The sequence below is a fragment of the Piliocolobus tephrosceles genome, chromosome 1 (assembly GCF_002776525.5).
Source record: "Piliocolobus tephrosceles isolate RC106 chromosome 1, ASM277652v3, whole genome shotgun sequence".
Taxonomy (NCBI): Eukaryota; Metazoa; Chordata; class Mammalia; order Primates; family Cercopithecidae; genus Piliocolobus; species Piliocolobus tephrosceles.
Window position 1 is genome coordinate 210,584,628 of NC_045434.1, and position 26,034 is coordinate 210,610,661.

Sequence of the window (26,034 nt, forward strand, 5' to 3'; positions counted from 1 at the left end):
CCTTGACAAACTAGTGAAGTTCTGACGTATCTCTTTTGATTGTTTCACTTTCCTCTTACTCCTTACATAAAATATCAACCAACATTCATGTCTGAACTATGCTCATTGATTAATTGGGACCATAGGGAAGCTACCCAACATCAAATAAAACATAACTGTGAGAACTGGCTATATGGAGTTCACAATAGAGTCCTGTATATTTTAGTATTTGTAAACTTTATGCTACACATCATTTACATCAGTGAAAGTTATAATACACATGCAACATATATGCACACAGGACTGACTACCTAATTTGTGGTACCCATTGCAAACTAAAGAGGTGGTGCTGGGTGTGGTAATGTGTGCCTGCAGTCCCAGCTACTCAGGAGGCTGAGGTGGGAGGATCGCTTGAGCTCCGGTTAGAGACCAGCCTGGGCAACATAGTGAGATCTCCACTCTAAAAAAAAAAAGACCAGATGTGGTGGCTCACGCCTATAATCTCAACACTTTGGGAGGGCAAGGCAGGTGGATCACTTGAGCCCGGGAGCTCAAGACCAGTCTGGACAACACAGCGAAAATCGAAGAATTAGCCAGGTGTGGGCCAGGCGCAGTGGCTCATGCCTGTAATCCCAGCACTTTGGGAGGCCGAGGCGGGCAGATCATGAGATCAGGAGATAAGACTATTCTGGCTAACACGGTGAAACCCCATCGAAAAAAAAAAAAAAAAAAAGAATTAGCCAGGTGTGGCAGTGTGCACCTGTGGTCCCAGCTACTTGGGAGGCTGAGGGGGGAAGAATCACCTGAGCCTGGGAAGTTGAGGCTGCAGTGAGTCATGATTGTGCCACTGCACTCCAGCCTGGGCAATAGAGTGAGATCTTATCTCAAAAAAATAAATAAAATAAAATAAGTAAATAAGTGGGACCAGGCCGGGCACGGTGGCTCACGCCTGTAATTCCAGCACTTTGGGAGGCCAAGGCGGGGAGATGACCTGAGGTCGGGAGTTCAAGACCAGCCTGACCAACATGGAGAAACCCTGTCTCCACTAAAAATACAAAATTAGCTGGGTGTGGTGGCACATGCCTGTAATCCCAGCTATTCAGGAGGCTGAGGCAGGAGAATCGCTTGAACCCAGGAGGTGGAGGTTGCGGTGAGCCGAGATCGTGCCATTGCACTCCAGCCTGGACAATAAGAGCAAAACTCCATCTCAAAAAAAAATTAATTAATTTAAAAAATAAAAAAACAAATCATCAGGCGGGGTGGCTCACACCTGTAATCCCAGCACTTCGGGAGGCTGAGGCAGGTGGATCACCTGAGGTCAGGAGTTCGAGACCAGCCTGGCCAACATGGAGAAACCCCCGTCCCTACTAAAAATACAAAATTAGCTGGGCATGGTGGCACATGCCTGTAATCCCAGCTAGTCGGGAGGCTGAGGCAGAAGAATCGCTTGAACCCAGGAGGCAGAGGTTGCGTTGAGCCAAGATTGCGCCATTGCACTCCAGCCTGGGCAACAAGAGTGAAATTCTGTCTCAAAAAAAATAAATAAATAAATGAGGCCTCTTGTTCAAAATCATTAACAATTGCAAAACAGAGCATGATGTAGCTGTGAAGCTAGCTCTGTATATATCTGCTCTCTCTTACCCCAATCTGGTTGTTAAACATTACAACTTCACCACTCAGCACAAAGCTTTCTATGCTGGCCAAACCCATGAGTCATACAATGTCAAATCAGAAAATATATGAGCAGATATATTAAAATCCTGGCTCTATCAATTACCAATTACATGTCCCAGTATCTCTGTTCTTTGGCTTACTTATATATAAGGTGGGAACAATACAACCTGCCTCATAGAAATGCTCAGGCATAATAGTAAACAGCATTTATTGACTGTTCACATAAGCCATATATACTTTGTTTGCTTTTGAGACGGAGTCTTGCTCTGTCGCCTAGGCTGGAGTGCAGTGGTGCGATCTCAGCTGACTGCAACCTTCACCGCCCAGGTTCAAGTGATTCTCCTGCCTCAGATTCCTGAGTAGCTGGGACTACAGGTGCCTGCCACCGCGCCCGGCTAATTTTTATATTTTTAGCAGAGATAGGGTTTTACCAAGCTGGTCTCAAACTCCTGACCTCAGGTGATCCACCCGCCTTGGCCTCCCAAAGTGCTAGGATTATAGGTGTGAGCCAACATGCCCAGCCAAGTACCTCTTTTAGGTACTTTACATGTGGTATTAGCGTTTAACCCCCACAATACTGCCTACCAATGAAGGGACTATAATCCTTCCAGTTTTACACATAAGGAAATAGGTACTAAGTGTTGCAGCCAAATTTCAGATTCAGTTAGACTCCAAGCTGCTTTTAACAAGTACTCGATAATGTCCACCAAAATCCCTGATATGCTGTAAGTGCTCAATAACTATTAGTTATTATTTTAGTGTAATAAATAAGAAAGTTCTTTGTAGTGGGAGTTGAACAATGAGAACACATGGACATAGGGAGGGGAACATCACACACTGGGACCTGTTGGGGGCTGGGGGCCTAGGGGAGGGATAGCATTAGAAGAAATACCTAATGTAAATGACAAGTTGATGGGCGCAGCAAACCAACATGGCACATGTATACCTATGTAACAAATCTGCATGTTGTGCACATGTACCCTAGAACTTAAAGTATTACAATAAAATAAAAAGACTTGCAAAAATACAATAAAAAAGAAAGTTCTTTGTAAACAGAAACCTACAAATGCACCAATTTCTGTTGCTATAAAATCATCTTTGATTATTAATTAGAAAACAGAGCTTTATCATATCTCAGGGTGGCAAAAATCTCCTATATGGCTAATGAAAGTAAAAATTGGTACCTCCCTTATAGAGATCAACTTGACAAGATTCATCAAAACTGTCTGACCATGGAATTCCATTTCTGGGAATTTATCTTGATATAGCTGTCAGGGAAGAAAATTATATATGTACAAAGGCATTCATTGCAGCATTTGTAATAGCACAAATTTGGACATAACACAAATGTCTATTCACGGAGGACTGGAAAATGAACTATGGCACAACCATGTGATGGAGCACTATGCAGCTGTAGCAACAACAAAAGGATGAGAAACTCTCTGTGTACTAAGATGGAAATGAAACCATCCCAACAAACTTTATAAAATTAATCAGGGGCCAGGTGCAGTGTAGCACTTTGGGAGTGTAATCCTAGCACTTTGGGAGGCCGAGGCAGGCGGATTACCTGAGATCAGGAATTCAAGACCAGCCTGGCCAACATGGTGAATCCCTGTCTTTACTAAAAATACAAAACATTAGCCGAGTGCAGTGGCACGCACCTGTAATCCCAGTTACTCTGCAGAGGCGCGCACCTATAATCTCAGCTACTCTGGAGGCTGAGGCAGGAGAATCACTTGAACCTGGGAGGCAGAGATTGCAGTGAGCTGAGATCATGCACTGCACTCTAGCCTGGGCTACAGAGAGACACTTGGTCTTAAAAAAAAAAAAAAAGTACAAAAATTAGCTGGCGTGGTGGCGCACGCCTGTTATCCCAGCCACTCGGGAGGCTGAGGCAGGAGAATCGCTTGAACCCAGGAGGTGGAGGTTGTAGTGAACTGAGATCGCACCACTGCACTCTAGCCTGGGTGACAGAGTGAGACTCTGCCTCAAAATAAAATAAAATAAAATAAATCGGGGAAGAAGGGAGGGAGAGAAATGAAAATAAAGCTTGCAACATGTTCAGCATTCATCATGAGGTCACACTGAACTCTGAGCCACTTCCTCATAGTTGTTTGCTGCCTACTGTCCCAGAATCACGCAGACCCTGTCATCAGACAACTTAAGCTTGCAAAACATTGTTTTCCACTTGAGGTATTCTTCCAGGTCCTGCATATCAGTGAAACTACTGGTGACAGCCATTGTGAAAGACCCCACAGGGAGGTAACTCACCAAAGAATGCAGTTTCCACATCCTGATGATTTCATCCCCCTTACCCCGACCAATAAATGATACCAAATTTCCAGCCTCTCCCCCTCTACAATCCCCTTAAAAACCCCAGCTCAGGCTGGGTGTGGTGGCTCATCCCTGTAATCGCAGCACTTTGGGAGGCCAAGGCAGGTGGATCAAGAGGTCAGGAGTTTGAGACCAGCCTGACCAGCACGGTGAAACCCTGTCTCTACTAAAAATACAAAAATTAGCCAGGTGTGGTGGCACGCACCTGTAATCCCAGCTATTCGAAAGGCTGAGGCACAAGAATTGCTTGAACCTGGGAGGCAGCGGTTGCAGTGAGCTGAGATCCTGCCACTGCACTCCAGCCTGGGGAACAGAGCGAGACTCCATCGCAAGGAAAAAAAAAAAAGCCAGCTCAGAATTCCTTGGGGAGATGGATTTGGAGGTCTCCTCCAGTTACAGTAGGTAACTAGTCAGACCTGAGCAGAGCAGGAGAGGCCCCCACCCCCTAACCCCAGGAATGTCAAGCAACCATTGAGTGATGGTCAGGCAGTTAAGCTATTGCTCTAAAATAATAATTGCTTGCAGCTGGTGCCAGGGAAAGGCCGTCTCCCAAAAGACAGAAACACCTGAAACTGGTGATCAGCAGCTTCCCATAAGATCTCAGGAGCTGGGCGAGTAGGGCTCAAGCATGGGCACTAAGAGGCAAAATGGCAGATGATCTTCCTCTAGGAACACTGGACTGGTAAGGGAAACACACCTTGAGTGAGCATGCGCACAACTCCAGTAAACACACTGCACATGTGCCCCCACCCAAGTGCTGACAGGCCACCATGCATGTGGTCAGCCCACCCCAAGGGAAGAATTAGGGGAGAAGGGAAGCAAGACCCTGCAGTTTCCTATGCCAACCCCAAGTCATGGTCAAACAGCGCACTTCATCTCTCAGGTCAACTGCTTCGTCCTCTTCCAAGTGTCCTTTACTTCCTTTCATTCCTGCTCTAACACTCTTTAATAAACTTTCCCTTCTGTTCTAAAACTTGCCTCAGTCTCTCACTCTGCCTTATGCCCCTCAGTTGAATTCTTTCTTCTGAGGAGGCAAGAACTGAGCTTGCTGCAGACCATGTAGATTCAGCACTGGTAATACTCCCATCTCCTCACTTGGCTGCCCTGTGATCATTAAACTCTCTCTCTGCTGTAGACTCTGCTGTCTCATTGTATTGGTCTGTTGCTGTGCAGCAGGCATATAAACCTGTTGGAACTATAAGAGAAAGATCTACAAGATACACTAAAATTTAAAAAATGCAAAATAGTGCATATAGTATAACAAAAGGGGAAAATAAGAATATATGTATGGGCTGGGCGCGGTGGCTCGTGCCTGTAATCCTAGCATTTTGGGAGGCTGAGGCGAGCGGATCAACTGAGTTCAGGAGTTTGAGACCAGTTTGGCTAATGTGGTGAAACCTCATCTCTACTAAAAATACAAAAATTAGCTAGGCATGATGGCGCAGGCATGTAATCCCAGCTACTGGGGAGGCTGAGGCAGGAGAATCACTTTAACCTGGGAGGCAGAGGTTGCAGTGACCCAAGATCATGCCACTGCACTCCAGCCTGGGCGACAGAATGAGACTCTGTCTCAAAAAAAATAAAAAAAGGAATATACATATGTATATATTTGCTTGTTTTTGCAGACAGAAAATCTAGGGATGCATAAGAAACTGAGAAAACACATAGTCAAGGGGCAAGGGTGGAGCAAGACTTTTCATGATAAATATAACTTGTTTATTTGGAGATTTGAATAGAGACTATATTGAATATTAGAAATTTTTAATGATAAAAACATAGATGTTGGGCCAGGCGCGATGGCTCATACCTGTAATCCCAGCACTTTGGGAGGCTGAGGCAGGCGGATCACCTGAGGTCAGGAGTTCAAAACCAGCCTGGCCAACATGGCGAAACCCCGTCTCTACTAAAAATACAAAAATTAGCCGGGTATGGTGGCAGGTTCCTGTAATCACAGCTACTCAGGAGGCTGAGGCACGGGAATCACTTGAACCCAGGAGGTGGAGGTTGTAGTGAGCCGAGATTGTGCCACTGCACTGTAGCCTGGGTGACAGAATGAGACTCCATCTAAAAAAAATAAAAAATAAAAAGTTGTTGAACATCAGTGAAAATGTAAAGTTTAGAGGAACAGTTATCTCACAGAAGCAATGAAAAGAGGCTAAATCTAAAGTAGCCATTATTACTTGGGAGGCTGAAGCAAGAGAATCGCTTAAACCCGGGAGGTGGAGGTTGCAGTGAGGCGAGATCGCTGCCCTGCACTCCAGCCTGGGTGACAGAGTAAGACTGTCTCAAAAAAAAAAAAGTAGCAATTATATATATATATTTTTTTTCTTTTTGAGACAGGGTCTCACTCTGTCAACTCAGGATGGAATGCAGTGGTGAGATCACAGCTCACTGCAGCCTTGATCTCCTGGACTCAAGTGATCCTCCCACCTCAGCCTCCTAAGTAGTGGGACCACAGGTGCACGCCACCACACCAGCTAATTTTTTGCATTTTTTGTAAGGGTGAGGTTTCACCATGTTGCCTAGGTTGGTCTCAAACTCCTGGGCTCACTCCACCTGCCTCAGCCTCCCAAAATGTTGGGTCACTGTGCCTGGCCAGTATCATAGGTATTAACAACAACAACAAAAACCTACCAAACAAAGCATTTTGTTAGCCATAGAATATTATCAACCATCTTTATTTATTTATTTATTTATTTATTTATTTGAGATTGGGGTCTCACTATGTTGCCCAGGCTGGTCTCAAATGCCTGGGCTCATGCAATCTTCCTGCTTTGGCCTCCCAAAATGCTGGGATTACAGGTGTGAGCCACCGCACCCAGCCCAACCGTCTTTAATTTGACAGTTTAGGTCTTCTGAAAACTCATTTCTTCTACCTTTACTTCTTTTCGTTACATAAGTAATTGATGATAATGTATAAAGAAAAAAAGTGTGGCTTTCCTGTTGTGCACATCTCCCCATGTAAACATAGACAGATGAGAAAAGTATAAATATTTTTGTAAATGGTTATATTATACTTACATTGTTGTATAATTTGTAGTTTTTGAACTAGTTGTGAACTTTTTCCTTCTTAGCAAATATTCATCTCATTACCGCTACTTCTTGTTGCTATTATTATTATTATTGTTATTATTATTATTATTATTATTATTTGAGACAGGATCTTTCTCTGCTGCCCAGGCTGCAGTGCAGTGGAGATCACAGATGACTGCAACCTTGAAATCATGGACTCAAGTGCTTCTCCTGCCTCAGCCTTCCAAGTAGCTGGGACTACAGGCACGTGCTACCATGCACAGCTAATGTTTAAATTTCTTTTGTAGAGATGAGGGTCTCACTATGTTGCTCAGGCTGGTCTGAAACTCCTGGCCTCAAGCAATCCTGCCTTGGCCTCCCAAAGTGCTAGGATTACATGCATGAGCCACCATGATAGGCTCTAAATTATTATTATTAATGGCTACATATTTTTCTTATTATGAATGCATTTTTTCTTTTAAGACTGAGTCTTGCACTGTCATCCGGGCTGTAGTGCAGTGGCGTGATCTTGGCTCATTGCAACCTCCATCTGCTGGCTTCAAGCGATTCTCCTGCCTCAGCCTCCCAAGTAGCTGTAATTACAGGGGCCCGCCACCATGCCCCGCTACTTTTTTTGTATTTTTAGTAGAGAAGGGGTTTCACGAGGTTGGTCAAGCTAGTCTCAAACTCCTGCCGTCGTGATCCGCCAGCCTCGGCCTCTCAAAGTGCTGGGATTACAGGTGTGAGCCACCGCACCTGGCTGAATGCATCATATTTTATTGGACTCCTACTTTGAAATATTTAGGAATTTTCAGTGTTTACTATGACAAATAGACTGTGATAAAAAAAAAAAGAAAAAAGAAATGTAGTCAAATCCACTTTTGCTATTGATTTTTTTTTTCCCCCAATTTGTGGAGACATTGTCTCACTATGTTGCCCAGGCTGGTCTGGAACTCCTGGCCTCAAGCGATCCTCCTGCCTCAGTCCCCCAAAGTGCTGGGATTACAGGCGTGGGCCACTGTGACCAGCAGCTATTTATTTATTTTCTTTGGTATGTATGTATGTATTCATTGAGACGGAGATTGCTCAATCGCTCAGGCTGGAGGGCAGTGGCACGATCTCGGCTCACTACAACCTTCGCCTCCCGGGTTCAGGCGATTCTCGTGCCTCAGCCTCCCGAGCACCTGGGATTACAGGCGTGCGCCACAATGCCCACCTAATTTTTGTATTTTTAGTAGAGAAGCGGGGGGCGTTTCACCATGTTGGCCAGGCTGGTCTCGACTCCTCCTAAGTGATCCGCCCGCCTCGGCCTCCCGAAGTGCTGGGATTACGGGCGTGAGCCACTGCGCCGGGCCAGCTATTGATTTTTTGAAAGGATTTTAAAAAAATAATGTTGCTTTGAAAATTTTATTTATGAGTAGCTCTTTTGGTTAAAACTTGGCTATGGTTTCTCTGGAGTGATCCTGAATTGGATAATTTTGGGAAAGTGAGAAAATCTAATTAAAAACATTTTCAAATGCTTATTAAATGTAACAAAAGAGAAATCACAGGATCCATAAAGAGCGCTAGCCCGAAACGTCTTTTGATGCAGTAATTCCTGGGCGCCAGCATTGCTCACACTCTCCTCTCAGAATTACACCTGGAGTGGTCGCGAACCTCTGCTGGCTGCTCCTGGTGCGATCCGGAGGTACCCAGACAGCGGACTCCCTGAGTTCACAGCCCGGATGCAGAGGGGAATCCTAGCAGCGCCGCACCGGATGTGTGAGTGGAAGTGACTGAGGTCAACTCACGACCGATTGGTTCTCCCGAGTGGACCCAAGCCTGTTTTCACCTGCCACTGGCCGCGTGGTTTGTCTATTTGAATAGTGCCCGCCCCCTGGAGAAGCCGGGTCCTGAAGCTTCACTTCTTCTTCACTACTATTGGCCTGTTTTTCAGTCCATCTTCTTCCTGTACTTGTCGATTGGCCCTCAGGGCTAGGAACCCTCCTTCCCTCGCTCCCGGTTTAGAGGACAGCGGGGAAGGCGGGCGGTGGGGCAGGGGGCCTGAGGCGGCGGTACCGGTGCTGGCGGCGGCAGCTGAGGCCTTGGCCGAAGCCGCATGGTGAGTCTAGGGCCTGGAACGACCCCTCTAAGGCGGCGTAATGTCCAGACCCACGGCCAACTTGCCCGTGGTGGGGCCAGGGGAAGCCGCCCGTCTGGGACGTGGGGTCCCCACACTGCCGGCCCCACGACCTGGGCACCGTCTAAGCCCTTGAGTCCCACCCCTCGAGGCAACGCCCACCTCCCCGGGACCCCCAAGAGACCCCTGCACCCTTCGGCCCGCGGTACGTCCGCCCGAAGGCCGGCCCATCAGCTCTCGTACTGCCCTTTGGGTCTTTTGCCCGTTACAGTCACCCTTTCTTCTGAGCCACGTACAAAAATTTCGTATCTCTGCCCCAGGGAACACCAGCGTCCGTGTCAGCCCCTTATCCTCCACCGTGGACACTTTTCAGAGACCCAGTCACCGAAACTGAGCTCGGTTACATCGTTGGGGTACATCCTCTCGCCTTCTCCCCCAGCCCCATCCCTGTTTCTCCCATCCAATTTTAACTTACTTAAGCCCTATCAAGACCCTTAGGATATTTGACTTCAGATATCCTAAGTTTAATTGAATTCAGCCTGGAGCAGATGGCCTGTGGGCCTCAGACCATATGAAGATACACTGGTTCTTTCCTGAGCCTTTCCTTGCCAGCCTCCTTCCCCTCTTTCATACACACACATACACACAAACTGGAGTAGTTTTCTTAGTAGGGATTCTTAAGTTTCTTCTCCCCTAAAGGATGACATTTCTTTCTGCAGTCTTCTTCTTGGCACTGGAGTATTTGAAAGCTTTTCAAAACCAATTATTCCCTGGTTTTTCCTCTGTGCCTTACAAATTGGTTCAAAAATAAGAATTTTGAGAAATTGATTTTGTAGCATAAGCTGAACATACTTAGGATAGGTGTATGTTACACCCATAGCAGTGTGGGCATAATTGAGGAATGAAGGAATGATCTCAGAAACTAATTGGTTTCTTTTAGCTTACATTTGAAGTGTTAGTCCCCTGTAGAACTGCATTGTTCAGTACAAGAATCACCAGCCACATGTGGCTGTAGAGCACTTGAAATGTGACTAGTTCAGGTGGCTCACACCTGTAATCCCAGCACTTTGGGAGGCCAAGGCGGGCGGATCACCTGAGGTCAGGAATTTGAGACCAGCCTAGCCAACATGATGAAACCCCATCTCTACTAAAAATACAAAAAAAATTAGCCAGGCGTGGTGCTGCACATATGTAGTCACAGCTACTTGGGAAGCTGAGGCAGGAGAATCATTTGAACCCAGGAGGTGGAGGTTGCAGTTAGCCGAGATCAGGCCACTGCACTCCAGCCTGGGTGACAGAGCAAGACTCCCTCTCAAAAAATAAATAAAAGTGACTAGTCCAAATTGACATTGTCGTAAGTGTAAAATGCGCATTCGATTTTTGAAGACTCGCTACAAAAAAAGAATGGACACTGTATCAATTTTTTAAATATTGATAACGTTGAAATGATATTTTGGATATATTGGTTTAAGTAATTAATTTCACCTGTTTCTTTTCACCTTTTAAAATATGGCTACCAGCAGCTTTAAAATTATGTTTGTGGATCACTGTATTTCCTCTTTTTTTTTTTTTCAGTTGGGATGGAGTTTTGCTCTTGTTGCCCAGGCTGCAGTGCAATGGCGCAATCTTGGCTCACTGCAACCTCCGCCTCCTGGGTTCAAGTGATTCTCCTGCCTCAACCTCCCAAGTAGCTGGGATTACAGGCATGCACTGCCATGCCTGGCTAATTTCGTATTTTTGGTAGAGACGGGGTTTCACCATATTCCCCAGGCTGGTCTCAAACTCCTGACCTCAGGTGATCTGCCTGCCTTGGCCTCCCAAAGTGCTGGGATTACAGGTGTGAGGCACTGTGCCTGGCCTATATTTCCATTAGAAAATGCTGCTGTAGAATAATAATCTCTCTTTTTAGACTGAACTTGAGGAAAGGGGCAGTTTTAGTCATTTTTAATTCTTTCCCTACCTCCCCACATTTGTTACCTGGCACTGTGCCATGTACATAGTAGTAGTAGTAATAATAATAGCTAACAATTATTAAGAACTCAGTTTATGCCCTGCAGTGTTTTAAACACTTTTTGACATGTATTAACTCATTTAGTCCTCGCATCAACCCATGAACTAGGTACTATTATCTTCCTATTGTAGTTGAAGAAACAGACATTTTTAGTGTCTTTCTCAAGGTGTATAACCTTGTTTTTGTTTTTGTTTTGAGACAGTGGAGTGGCAGGATCTTGGCTTAGGGCAACCTCCACCTCCCAGGTTCAAGTGATTCTCCTGCCTCAGCCTCCTGGGTGGCACATGCCACCACGCCCAGCTAATTTTTGTATTTTTAGTAGAGATGGGATTTCACCATGTTGGCCAGGCTGGTTTCGAACTCCTGATCTCAGGTGGTCCTCCTGACTCGGCCTCCCACACTGCTCAAGGTATATAACCCAAGGATTCAAACCCAAGTAGGCTAGCTCCCATAGCCCGTAATTTGACCCTCCCTACCACACTGCCTCTTTTAAACATCAGTCATTGTTTAATGAATCTAGGCTTTCTAAATGTTCCTCAATAAATCTCTCAGTCTTTTTAGAATCCCCTGCCTGACAAGGGCTCAGGGGAGATCTGTGTTGGATGACCAGGGCCATAAGTAAATTTATCACCATACTTTCTTGTCCAGAATATTAAAGGAAACTTCTCTCTAAAGAACCTCAGGGCAAAATGCTTGGAACCGGACCTGCCGCCGCCACCACCGCTGCCACCACATCTAGCAATGTGAGTGTTCTACAGCAGTTTGCCAGTGGCCTGAAGAGCCGGAATGAGGAGACCAGGGCCAAAGCCGCCAAGGAGCTCCAGCACTATGTCACCATGGAACTCCGAGAGGTGCTTCTGTGATTTGGGGGCCAGTCATTGTGGGATGTTTGGGCTAAATGTATCATCACTGGTTTAGATTTTTTTTGGACAGCTAAGCGAGGATTTGGAAAACAGAGATTATTTTAGAAAGGCACTCAACCTCTCACATCCATAAAACATGCAGGTTCTTTTGCAGCAGTTGCACATTTCTGTGGCATTTTTCTTGTTTGTGGTCACATTTTAGGGGCCAGAATAGACTTAGCTGTTTCTTTTAGCTTTTTCTTTTTTCCTTACCACATACCACACCCTCAAATGCTTTCTGTCTGATAATAGTGATTGGGATGGGTTTGGAGAGTTGAGAACTAGGGACTTTCTAAATAGAGACCAGACTTGAGGTCAGAGACAGTATCTTGTTTATCCTTGTATCCCTGGTAGTAGAAAGAACCTAGGACAGAACATTTTCTGCCACAGAGTAGATACCCAATAAATATTTGTTAAATAATCAGATGATTGCAAGTTCAGGTGCTCTACAGTGTAATCCTGTAGAAGTGGGCAGTAGCTTGTCTTCTTTGGTTTGAACTATACTGCCTGCCTCTCAGGATCTAATCTTTAGATGCCAGCCCACTCCCACCACCACAGTCAGAGAATTACTAGAAATTGTTCTGATTATATCTTCTTTTGCAGATGAGTCAAGAGGAGTCTACTCGCTTCTATGACCAGCTGAACCATCACATTTTTGAATTGGTTTCCAGCTCAGATGCCAATGAGAGGAAAGGTGGCATCTTGGCCATAGGTAAGGACAGAATCTCTAGTCACAAAAACAACACACTCACCTTTGTGCCCATTGCACCCTGTGTCTGCCACTTACTGGATGCTAGTTCATATTTGCTTAATGAAATTTAAGAAGCCTGTGGCTTTTAATTCTAGCAACGGTCCTGGGCCACAGGAAAAACGTATTTTTAGATGTGGAGGTGGAGTCTCAGAACCATTGAGTGACTTTTCAGACAGTTTACCAGAGCTGAGACTGGAAGCCAGCTTTCTTTCCCCTCCTTCATGTTGCCTTTTGTGGGCTCGGGTTCCTCAGTAGAGCAGGGTTTTGCATAGTGGGGCTCACGAATGGAAAAGTGGAATCGGTATAGTTAATAAAAGGCAGGTCTCTTTTTTTTTTTGAGATGGAATCTTACTCTTGCCCAGGCTGGAGTGCAGTGGTGCAATCTTGGCTCACTGCAACCTCCGCCTCCTGGGTTCAAATGATTCTCGTGCCTCAGCCTCCCGAGTAGCTGGGATTACAGGCACCTGCCACCATGCCTGGCTAATGTTTGTATTTTTAGTAGAGACAGGGTTTCACCATGTTAGGCAGGCTGGTCTCGAACTCCTGACGTCGAGTGATCTGCCCACTTCGGCTTCCCAGAGTGCTGGGATTACAGGTGTGAGCCACCACACCTGGCCAGGCAGGTCATTTTTAACTTCTGAGGACTGGTCATCAGTCCTGTGAATTATTATCCAGTCTCAGTTGCTTTCCCTTTTTGGGGGGCTAGGGGGGAATGTTATACTAGCATGAGATTATTTTGCTGTATGTAAATATTTCTGGCACAAGTATTAAATATCTGGGTTAAAATAAAAATTGTGTCCTTACCCTCTAGAAATGTACTCAAAGTAGAATGGAGGGATCACTTGCCAGTTTTTTTTTCCTTTTTTTTTTTCCTGAGACAGTCTTGCTCTGTCACCCAGGCTGGAGTGCAATGGCGCAATGTCGGCTCACTGCAACCTCCGCCTCCCGGGTTCAAGCAGTTCTCTTGCCTCAGCTTCCCAAGTAGCCAGGACTACAGGCGCATGCTGAAACGCCCGACTGATTTTTTTTGTTGTTGTTGTATTTTAGTAGAGATGGGGTTTCTCCATATTGCCCAGGCTGGTCTCGAACTCCGGAGCTCAGGCAATCCGCCCACCTTGGCCTCCCAAAGTGGTAGGATTACAGGCTTGAGCCACTGCACCTGGCCAGCACTTGCCAGCTTTTAGTTGAAGTCTGCGTACTTTCCTGGTCAGCCTATGCCCCATCATCACCTTTTGCCTTCCTCTCTTTTCCAGCCAGCCTCATAGGAGTGGAAGGTGGGAATGCCACCCGAATTGGCAGATTTGCCAACTATCTTCGGAACCTCCTCCCCTCCAATGACCCAGTTGTCATGGAAATGGCATCCAAGGCCATCGGCCGCCTTGCCATGGCAGGAGACACTTTCACCGCTGAGTATGTGGAATTTGAGGTGAAGCGAGCCCTGGAATGGCTGGGTGCTGACCGCAATGAGGGCCGGAGACATGCAGCTGTGAGTGCCTGCAGGGAGGAGCACAGCCAGGCTTGGGGAGCGATGGTGTCATGGTGGGGTCTTGTACTTCCTTCTGAGGCTCATCCCTGAAAAAGGCTGGTTAGAAGGGCTAGGATTCCAGGCTGTGAGATGGGGTAGAGTCCGTCCTTAAGAGAGAATCTAGCAGTGGTGTGGTGGGGATCAGAAGCATCAGCCACATGCTTTCCAGTCCGCTGCCCTTCAGAGGAGGCAGTACTGTGAGGAGGGAGCATGGTACCAGGAGGAGGACACACACTTGGACCCTGGCTCAAGTCTTGGCTTTACAACTTCCTACCTAACTCTGTAACCTGGGGCAGCTTCTGACCTTCAGTTTCTTCCTCTGTCAAATAAAAATGACAACAAGATTAAACATTAAACAGGATTATCCATTCAATAAATATTTACTACATACCTACAATATTCCAGGTAGAGTTCTGTGCTATTCGTATAGTGATATAGAAAGCATAAAACACATATGCGCTTCCAGAGCTTATATTCAAACATTACAAGCGTTCTGTGTTTGTAAACAACCTAGAATAATGAACACTGAGATGTTTAATCAAATTTGCTTTCCTTCCTCTGTCCCCAGAATTTCCTAGCTGAGGAGTAAGCAAGCCTTCTCTGTTCCTAGTGTGTATGGCTCTAAGATGATAAAAGACGGTACTCCTGAGAGAACAAAACACTGGTACCGACGAGAGTTCTCAGTTTGTCTTTTTCTCCAGGTCCTGGTTCTCCGTGAGCTGGCCATCAGCGTCCCTACCTTCTTCTTCCAGCAAGTGCAGCCCTTCTTTGACAACATTTTTGTGGCTGTGTGGGACCCCAAACAGGCCATCCGTGAGGGAGCTGTGGCCGCCCTTCGTGCCTGTTTGATTCTCACCACCCAGCGTGAGCCGAAGGAGATGCAGAAGCCTCAGTGGTACAGGGTGAGGAGATGGATCCATTCCCAACACTAGGAAAACACATCTACATAGAGAATCACCTGGCTAAGGGGCAGCCACAGGCCCTTGCCATGGAGCAAGAATCAGGTTTTGTTTTGGTCTCAAGTGAATATTTTTTTTTTTTTTTTTTTTTTGAGATGGATTGCCCAGGCTGAAGTGCAGTTGCACAGTCTCAGCTCATCGCAACCTCTGCCTCTCGGGTTCAAGCGATTCTCCCACCTTAGCCTCCCGAATAGCTGAGACTACAGGCGTGTACCACCACGCCTAGCTAATTTTCGTAATGGAAACAGGGTTTTGCCATGTTGACCAGGCTGGTCTCGAATTCCCAACTTCAGGTGATCCACCTGCCTTGGCCTCCCAAAGTGCTAGGATTACAGGCATGAACTACCGTGCCTGGCCTCCAGTGAATTTTTTATGCTCAGTATGAATCGATAGTTACTTTATTGCATTTTTTTAAAGCAAACATCTATGGATTGCCACACCATTATTCTATACGTTGTTTTATGTATGACTAAGAATGCAAATATGCCACTTAAACTGTGACTTGGTACCTCTTTTTTTTTTTTTTTTGGAGTCTGTGTCGTGCTCAGTCACCAGACTGGAGTTCAGTGGTGTGATTTTGGCTCACTGCATCAATCCTCTGCCTCCTGGGTTCAAGTGATTCTCCTACCTCAGCCTCCCGAGTACCTGGGACTACAGGCCCAGCTAATTTTTGTATTTTCAGTAGAGATGGGATTTCACCGTGTTGGCCAGGATGGTCTCAATCTCTTGACCTCGTGATCCACCCACCTCAGCCTCCCAAAGTGCTGGGATTACAGGCATGAGCCACTGTGCCCGGCTGACTTTGTACCTTCTTCTTATCAATAATTATAAGACATCTCAGCCGGATTCTCATGCCTGTAATCCCAACACTTTGGGAGGCCAAGGCAGAAGGATTGCTTGAGCTCAGGAGTTTGAGACCAGCCTGGGCAGCATGTGGGACCCCATCTCTACAAAAAATAAAAAAATTAACTGGGCCTCGTGTTACACGCCTGTGGTCCCAGCTATTTGAGAGGCTGAGGCGGGAGAACTACTTGAGCCCGAGAGATCAAGGCTGCAGTGAGTCATGATCACACCACTGCACTCCAGCCTTGGCAACAAAGTGAGACTCTATCTCGAGAAAAAAAGACATCTCTTTTCAGAGATGTTAAAATATGGAAAAATAGGTGTCTTAAAATCAGTGCGATACAAATGATACCAATTTAGAAAGTGCCAGTTCTCTCTGTTCTAGTATCATGAGGCCTGTGCTGATTACTGCTGCAGGGGGAACTTATCAGTGAGTCTTATGTTAGAAAAAGAGCTCTGAACATGGGATCGAGAGACCCGGGTTCCAGTCTTGCCTTTGCTGTGTTATCTTGGACAAGTCACTTAAATTCTTTGAGTCTGTGTTTTTAGCTATTAAATAGAGACGATGATGGTATCTTCCTCAAAGGCTTATTATGAGAATTGAAACTGGGGCCGGGCGTGGTGGCTCACACCTGTTATCACAGCACTTTGGGAGGCTGAGGTGGGTGGATCACTTGAGGTCAAGAGTTTGAGACCAGCCTGGTTAATATGGTGAAGCCCTATCTCTACTAAAAATACAAAAATTAGCCAGGCGTGGTGGTGTGTGCCTGTAATCCCAGCTACTCGGGGGGACTGAGGCAGGAGAATCACTTGAACCCAGGAGGTGGAGATTGTGGAGAGCCGAGATTGCACCACTGCACTCCAGCCTGGACAACAAAGCAAGACTCCATCTCAAAAAAAAAAAAAAAAGGGGGAATTGAAGCTGAATTAAATAAAAGAGATTGATCAGTTTTGTCGATAACTGGCACAAGGCACTGAGCAGGCATGGTAACACCTCAGAACCCCCAGTGTAGATGGGATGGGCCTATATTCTTTCTGGGTTTGTACTCTGTCTCTAATGAAGGCACCCTGTCTCTTTACATAGCACACATTTGAAGAAGCAGAGAAGGGGTTTGATGAGACCTTGGCCAAAGAGAAGGGCATGAATCGGGATGATCGGATCCATGGAGCCTTGCTGATCCTTAACGAGCTGGTCCGAATCAGCAGCATGGAGGGAGAGGTGAGAAGCCACAGCAGAGGGAAGTCCAGGCTCCCCATGTACCATTCTGTGAGCAAGACAAGGCGAGATCCATGTCCTCATGGAGCTGACATTTTGTGGTGGGAAACATAATAAATAAGTAAATAAGATAATTTCAGATAGCACTAAGTTCTATGAAGAAAGTTAAAGAAGAGTAGGATAGAGAGTGACTGGGATGGGGTGAGTGGAGGGTCGAGGAAGGTCCTCTCTCAGGTGGTGTTACTTGAGGGGGGTCCACATGATACAAGGGAGCTACCTTGCAGCAGGCCAGGGAACTGTGTTCCAGGCTGAGGCTTTGAGGCGGAAGAGTGTGAGACACTGATGAAGCGGAAGGGAAGTATGGCTGGTGTACCGGGAGCAAGGGAGAGGGAAGGAGGGGCCAAATTAATAGGCCCGCAGTTCACAGTAAACACGAGCTTTTGCGGGGTAGACATTGAAAGTGTGCACACAGGCAAATGATGTGATGTCATGCGTTTCTAACAATCACTGACTGCTTATAGGAAAAACTGTGGGGAAAGGCAGGAATGAAAGCAGGGAGACCAACTAGGAGATGTGTTGACTTGAGAAGGTGGGTTTAAAAGTACATGGATTTTATTAGGGAAACAGCCTTCAAGAGAATATGGGGAGGGAGCTGGGAGAACCATCAGACCACAATGTACATCTGACCCTGAGTAAGCAAGAGGGTAAAATACAGCTAGAAGTGTCCTAGCCTACTATGCAGGGCCACTGCAGGGTCCTCAAGCCAAAGTTGGCCGTCGGAGAGGTCTGTGTCTTCGAGGAGCAGGACAGCCTACTGTGTTCTGTCATTGACTGGGAGCAATGGGTGGCGTTGCCACAAACTTAGTGATGGGTTTCAGAGCAAGCAGCTGGGGCCCTTGGTTATGCGCCTTGTAGTTGGAGGTTGCATTCTCACGGCTGACAGACAAAGCTATTACAGTAGTCTGGATGAGTGACAGTGGTGGCTTTGACTAAGAATGGTGGCACAGATACTGAGAAGTAGTTGATTGAGGATATATTTGGGAGGTAAAGCTCCATCTGTGAGACTGGCTGTAGAAAACAAGCTGTGAAATTTTACCCCGGGGATTCCTGCTTATAATAGACACAGTGCTTGTTAGATAATAGCTGTGCCCAGATGTGGAAGCAGCGCATGCAGCAGTTTGCAGAAGCAGGAGGAGTCTGGCTTCAAATCCCCACCGCTCTGTTGACTGTGTGACTCAGGCAAATTACCTGTTTAACCTCATTTTTCTGCCTTTGGACGGGAGCTCTTACCTACCTCATTGGGTTCTTGTACGGTTTCTAAATGATGTTGGCCTTCTATATCCATGAGTTCTACATTTGGATTCAACTAGTAATGGTTCACAAATACCCAGAGCTGGGTGCAGTGGCCCACACCTGCAGTTTCAGCACTTTGGGAGGCTGAAGTGGGAAGATCACTTGAGCCCAGGAGTTTGAGACCAGCCTGGGCAAAAGATGGTGAGACCGTGTCTCTACGAAAAAAATTTTTTTAACTTTTTAAGAAGAAAAAAAAAATCAAAGAAAAAACAATACAACAATTTAAAGATAATACAAATTTTTAAAAATACAGTGCAACCAATATTTACGTAGCATTTACATTGTATTAGGTATTATAACTAACATAGAGATGATTTAAAGTATGTGGGAGGCTATACATAGGTTATATGCAAATGCTATGCTACTTTATCTGAGGGACTTGAGCATCTGCAGATTTTGGTATCTACAGTGGGTCATGGAACCAACCCCCAAGGATACCAAGGGGATGACTATGTATGTGAAGTGTCCAGCACAGCACCTGATACATAGTGGGTGTTCTATAAGTGGTAACCTTCAGATTTTCCCTCTAGAGTTTAATATGATGTTTTCCACTGTAACCTGGGTGGCTCTGAGATCTTTGTTTCCTCCCATTAAAACAGAACAGTATCACCTAGCTCATAGAGTGGTTGTCAGATTTAAGTGAAATAGTTCTTGTGAAGGTGATTTGTAAATTATAAGAAACTATCCATGGCTGGCTTATGCCTGTAATCCAAGCATTCTGGGAGGCCGAGGTGGGAGAATCACTTGACCTCAGGAGTTTGAGACCAGCCTGGGCAATGTAGTGAGACGTTGTCCCCAAAAAAAGAAAAGAAAAAAGAAACTATCCAAATATAAGGTATTAAAATTTCACAATTTGTTCATTCATTCAACACATATTAATTGAGCACGTAGTATATGCCAGCTACACTGTGTCCTAAGAGCTAGAATAATCCAGCAGTGAACAAAACAGATTCCATTCTTATAGGGGAAGATAGATCATATACAAGTAAAAACCTATTATATATCATATGGTTATAAGAGCTATGGAGAAAAGTAGAGTAAGGAAGGGGAATACAGAATGCTAGCCTAGATTAAGGATTACATTTTAAAACATGGTGCCATTTGAGTACAGCCATGAAGGAGGTTAGAAAAAAGCCTTGCAGGTATCTGGGGAAGAGCATTGTAGGCAGTGGGCCTGAGGCAGGAGGGTGCTGGTGTATCAGAGGAGCAACAAATACTGAGTAGCTGCTCCCCTACCATGGCTGAGCAGAGTGAGCAGGAGAGGTGCGTGGGGATATGGGGTCAGAGGAACACCTAGGGGAAGGAAGGGGCATATCACATAGGGCATCACATAGGGCCTTTGTGTGGGAAGCGGGAAGCTATAAGTGGGCTTTGAGCAGTGGAGTGACATTTAACTCATATTTCAAAAGGATCACTCTTGCCAGTGTGTTGAGAATGGATTGTTAGAGAGCCAAGGATTAAAGCCAGAAATCCAGTTAGGAGGGAACTGCGACAGTCTTAGCGGGGGATATTTGTGACTCAGACCACAGTGGGAGCTATGGAGTTGCAAGAAGCAACTGGATTCTGAATTTGGGATTTGCTGATGGTTTGGAGGTAGATGGAGAGGAAGAAGTGTCAAGGTGTTTGGCCTGAGTATTAGGAGGATAAAGTTGTCATTCGCTGCAGTGGGAAGACTGAAATGGGAAGAGCAGGCTTGAGGGAGAAGGCTGGGAGTTTGGTTTTGAACCTGTTATCTTAGAGACCTGTTGGGCACCTGAGTGGAGATACTGACTAGTCAGGGAACTAGTATAGTTGGAGAAGAGATGGGGTCTGCGAACCTGAGGTCAGGAGATGAAGAGGACCAAGGGGGATGGGGAAGGAACAGCCAGGGAGGGAGGAGGAGAGCCAGGAGAGTTTAGAGTCTGAGAAGCCAAGTGAAGAAAGGGCTTCAAGGAGGTGAAAGTATCAGTTGGATCAAATGCTGCAGATAAGTCAAATAAGATGAGGACTGAGAATTGACCGTTGGATTTAGCAGCTTAAGACTCATTGGTAACTTTGACAAGAGGAGTGGATAAGATTTTCTGAAAAGTGAAAATATGTGTGTCAAGAAAAGTTTAGAAGTTTGGAAAACTTGTGTCTCTTTCTCAATTTGGAGTCTTGGAGGATGAGTACTCCCCAACCCTGCTCCTGCGGCCCCAAGACTGAGTCTTGCTTTGTCACCCAGACTGGAGTACAGTTCGCGTGATCTCGGCTCACTGCAACCTCCGCCTCCTGGGTTCAAGCAGTTCTACTGCCTGAGGCTCCCGAGTAGCTGGGATTATAGGCATGTGCCACCACAATGAGCTAATTTTTGTATTTTTAGTAGAAACAGGTTTTCACCATGTTGGTCAGACTGGTCTCGAACTCCTGACCTCATAATCTGCCCTCCTCGGCCCCCAAAGTGCTGGGATTACGGGTGTGAGCCCTTGCTTCTGGCTGAGGATGAGTAATTAGGCAGCCCTTTGTAAAGGGAATAGACATGAGTTCTCAGTCAGCTTATTCCACACCACCTGTGGATTCCTAGGATTCTGAGAAAATTGCTTGGTTAAGTTTTTGTTTTTTGTTTTTTTGAGACAGAATTTCTCTCATTGCTCAGGCTGGATTGCCGTGGTGCGATCTTGGCTCACTGCAACCTCTGCCTGCTGGGTTCAAGCGATTCTCCTGCCTCAGCCCCCGAGTAGCCAGGACTACAGGCACGCGCCACGACGCCCAGCTAATGTTTTGTATTTTTAATGGAGATGGGCTTTCACCATGTTGGCCAAGCTGGTCTTGAACTCCTGACCTCAGGTGATCCACCCACCTCGGCCTCCCAAATTACTGGGATTATAGGCATGGGCCACCATGCCCGGCCTGCTTAAGTTTTTACCTGGGTTTCCACGGGGGAAGAAATAGATGAGACAGTCCTTAACAGGATGCTGGCAGGGGCCTCCCATCACCTTTGCAAGCCTCATTGCGGTGGCTTAGGTCAGTAGTCACAGCAATATGCAAGTCAGCCTTTCCAAACCAAGTGAGGAGTCCTGGGAGGTGAGACCCCTTGGCAAGGCAGCCCTCTGCTGCTGCTTTATTTTCAGTAGGTGGTGCTCTTCTGCCTAACTTAGAACAAAATCAGGTTCCTTGCAAGGTTCTGGGGAAATTATAACCCTAAACATGAAGAGTGGCCACCCTTCACTTTGGAAGTAGTTGCATTTTGGGATTAGGCAAATGTAGTGGTCTGTAGACTCCACAGTGCCCAGTTTGAATGCCAGTTATAAGTAAAGATGATTTTTTTTTTCCTTATATATATAGCGTCTAAGGGAAGAAATGGAAGAAATCACACAGCAGCAGCTGGTACACGACAAGTACTGCAAAGATCTCATGGGCTTTGGAACAAAACCTCGTCACATCACCCCCTTCACCAGCTTCCAGGCTGTACAGCCCCAGCAGTCAAATGCCTTGGTGGGGCTGCTGGGGTACAGCTCTCACCAAGGCCTCATGGGATTTGGGGCCTCCCCCAGCCCAGCTAAGTCCACCCTGGTGGAGAGCCGGTGTTGCAGAGACTTGATGGAGGAGAAATTTGATCAGGTAGGTGGTGAGAGGCCCTTTCCTTCTTTTCCCAAGCTCCACACCTCACTTTTCCCCTGCCAACCCTTTATCCTTCCTCTCTCAGGTATGCCAGTGGGTGCTGAAATGCAGGAATAGCAAGAACTCGCTGATCCAAATGACAATCCTTAATTTGTTGCCCCGCTTGGCTGCATTCCGACCTTCTGCCTTCACAGGTGAGGATGTCCATGGAAGACATCATTACCCATCTCAGGGTAATTAAACAGGGAACAGGTGATTCCAGAAAATCCAAGTATCTTTTCCTTTGAAGCAGTGCCAACGAATCTCTGATTTCTTTGCCTCATGTCCAATTTCAGTGATACTTAGTTCAGGTTTTCCACTAATGTCAGAGGCAGCAGACATAGGAACAATCAGAACAAGTAGGCAGAGAGGCAGTTCTACGGCCAAGCAAGTTCTCATGTATGGATGCCAACAAGTTCACAAGTAGACTTAAAAGAGACCAAAGGGCGGGCAGTTTTGATGTAGCTACTGTGCAGTATCTACGTCAAAGCTCTGTGAGGGAGGGTTTGGGGATCATCCTGCTTCTGTCACTGAGGTGGTCACCAAGCTGCCTCACCACTTGCAGGCAGCATCAATCCCTGGCTCCTGAACCTGGCCCAACTCAGATTCCAACTTCTCAACGAAGCCTTCCTGGATTGCTCCAGCTGTAAATGTCCTTTCCTTCTTCCGTCATAGCCCTCAGCTATGGAAAGGTTTGGCATCAGACCTGAGATGAACCCCACCTCTGCCCTTAATCATGAGGTTTTGGACAGATTACTTTACCTACCTGGGCCGCAGCTTCCTGACTTGTAAAATCAGAATAACAATCTCTGCCTCCCAAGATGAGCAGCATTAATGCCTAAGCGCCTACTGTAGTGCCTGGCCCAGAGTTAGCCCTAATAAATGGAAACCATTATATATTATTACAGCCTCCTCAGGCTACTTCAAATCTGGTTTGGAAATAGGGTAGAGATAAAATTTGTAATGTTCCAGTTGCCTGTTCATACTTAATGTCCTTGTCTTACCTCCCTACTTGCTGAGCACAGGCACCCAGTCTTGAACATGTCTTCCCACTTTACCGTGGTGCTCATTGCCTGTGTTCAGTGAAGCATTCAGGACCCAGTGAGAGCCAAGAACATAAGCAAAAGGCCAGCCTGGCCCTCAGCAGACCCTATTCCCTGGCACACAGACTCACTTCACGCCACCCAGCCCAGACAAACCACGGGAGAAATGTAGCTGGTCAGGTGTGAAACACACTGCTCGAAAGAAGTAGAACGTGTTGGTTGAGGACTTGACAATCAGCCACATAAAACCACTGAACCAGAGAGAAATAACAGGAGGAAAATCACCCATATTTTGTTAGTTTCTATTCTTCCAGCCTGGCACCCAGCAGCTTTTCTCTTTTTTAGTGACCAGGCAGGCTGCTGTTCAGTAGAGCTTTAAATGATCTTGGATTAAAAGTCTGTGGTTCAAAAGAAACTAATAACTAGGCCAAATTTGATGAAAGTCTGGCATGTTACCCTTGTAAGTTACCCTTGTAAGTTCAGAAGGCTGCTAGCAGCAGGATACAAAGGCTCAGAGGGCCCTAGATTTCTTCTTTTGATGTGGGTGTTTGTTATTGTTGTTGCTCTCTTTTTAAAGGTTAGTCAAAGTTGTTTTATTAAATTTGCCAAAATATGCCAGTGACATTCAGCCTGGGCACCCCCTATAAGTATTCGCTTCATTGCATAAGTACTATTTGTTTAAAGCTTGCAGTTTGGAAGTTACTGCTTAAACTTCTCAGTGGTATAAGCTTTAGAAATACAAAAAATACTCCCAAGACTGGACTGAAATCTCTAAAGTCAGATTTCTAATCTCTCAGAGTGTTAAATCCAGAAAAGAAAATTATGCTCTCTTGGGTTGTTTTTTTTTGAGACAGGGTCTTGCTGTGTCTCCCAGGCTGAAGTGCAGGGATGGCGGTCACAGCTCACTGCAGCCATGACCTACTGAGCTCAAGCGATCCTCTCACCTCAGCCTCCCAAGTAGGTAGGCCCACAGGCGTGAGTCTCCACACCTGGCTGATTAAAAAAAATTTTTTTTTGTAGACATGGGGTCTCACTATGTTGCCCAGGCTGGTCTTGAACTCCTGGGCTCAAGCAATTCTCCCGCCTCGGCCTCCCACAGTGCTTGGGATTACAGACATGAGCCGTGGCGCCTTGCCAAGAAATTATACTCTGGATTTTAGCCCATTTCCTGCCGAAATGCTATCCCCCTAGTTTTTCTTGTTGACTCACTCTTATTTTAGGGTTGTATCACCTTGATCTGTCTTCAAGCCCCAGCATGCCTCATTGTCATTTGACCGCAAAAGCCATGGGAGAAAACATTTCTCAGAGTAAATGCAGTCATGATATGTGCTGCTTTAGGAGTCTAATTCACTGTCTACATGTGGTTCTGGTAGCTTTCAACACCCCTAACTTCCTAAGGGGTGTGTGGTTTTCCCTTCTGTCCTACTTTATGTGTACTATTGGTGCCAATACTGGGGACCAACATCAATGGAGAAGAAGGAATACACAAGAAGCAAGAATCAGGAAATTCCAGCTTTCAGAGGAGAAATAACACTTTAGCTTGAATTGTATGAGAATCGCCTACCCATGCACACTGGCTTATGTAAACTTAGTGAAAATATACATGTGGCTTTCCAAATTACAGACTAAATCTTCTATTAAATATAACTGTCACAAAAATCTCTGGGTAATAGCAAAATGATTTCCAGGCCTAAGCTGAATAGAATGGCCTGTTTATTGCAAACAGTGTTCAGTATTACAGTCATATATTACTTAACGATGGGGATACATTCTGAGAAATGTGTCCTTAGGAGAACTTATCCTTGTATGAACATCATAGAATATATTTACATAAACCCAGATGGTATAGCCTACTCTACACCTAGCTCTGTAGTATAGCCTATTGCTCCTGGGCTACAGCTTGTGCAGCATGTTACCGTAATGAATAGGCAACTATAAAACAGTGGTAAATGTTTGTGTATCTAAACATAGACATAGAAAAGATACACAAAAATATACTGTATTATAATCTTATGGGACCACCACATATATGTGGTCCATTGTTAACACAAACATTGTTAAGTGCCACAAGACTGTACTGTTTATTTCTTTGTTTGTTTTTCTGAGACAAGAGTCTTGCTCTGTCACCCAGGCTGGAGTGCAGTGCACAATCTTGGCTCACTGCAACCTCCACCTCCCGGGTTCAAGCGATTCTCCTGCATCAGCCTCCCAAGTAGCTGGGACTACAGGCACACGCCTCCACGCCCGGCTGATTTTTTGTATTTTAGTAGAGACGGGGTTTCATCATGTTGTGCAGGCTGGTCTCAAACTCCTGACTCAGGCATCTACCCGCCGCGGCCTCCTAAAGTGTTGGGATTACAGGCGTGAGCCACTGTGCCCGGCCCTGTACTGGGTTTTTATTAGTTTGAGACAGGGTCCTTTTTTTTTTTTTTTTTTTTATGAGATGTAGTTTTGCTCTTGTTGCCCAGGCTGGAGTGGAATGGCATGATCTCAGCTCACCGCAACCGCCATCTCCCGGGTTCAAGTGATTCTCCTGCCTCAGCCTCCCGAGTAGCTAGGATTACAGACATGCACCCCTGTGCCCGACTAATTTTGTATTTTTAGTAGAGATGGGGTTTCTTTATGTTAGTCAGGCTGGTCTCCAACTCCTGACCTCAGGTGATCCACCCACCTTGGCATCCCAAAGTGCTGGGAT

At 45.9% G+C, this 26,034-nt stretch overlaps 1 protein-coding gene across 3 annotated transcripts in view; it reads left to right on the plus strand.

Annotated features, from left to right (window-relative positions):
* Positions 1-8,980: 8,980 nt before the first annotated feature.
* The window catches only part of MTOR (mechanistic target of rapamycin kinase), a 151,048-nt gene continuing 133,994 nt past the window's right edge, over positions 8,981-26,034 (plus strand). For 2 of the 3 annotated variants that reach the window (XR_002726332.1, XM_023191944.1), the window contains exons 1-9: positions 8,981-9,100; positions 11,805-11,980; positions 12,635-12,743; positions 14,036-14,268; positions 15,009-15,209; positions 17,194-17,328; positions 21,982-22,257; positions 22,343-22,451; positions 22,862-22,942. Coding sequence is in view for 2 of the 3 variants with exons in the window: in XM_023191944.1 (XP_023047712.1) it covers positions 11,819-11,980; positions 12,635-12,743; positions 14,036-14,268; positions 15,009-15,209; positions 17,194-17,328; positions 21,982-22,257; positions 22,343-22,451; positions 22,862-22,942 (1,306 nt within the window). In the remaining variant the exon portion in view is untranslated. The remainder of the gene's footprint in view (positions 9,101-11,804; positions 11,981-12,634; positions 12,744-14,035; positions 14,269-15,008; positions 15,210-17,193; positions 17,329-21,981; positions 22,258-22,342; positions 22,452-22,861; positions 22,943-26,034) is intronic. The other variant, XM_023191945.2, reaches the window with a different exon arrangement.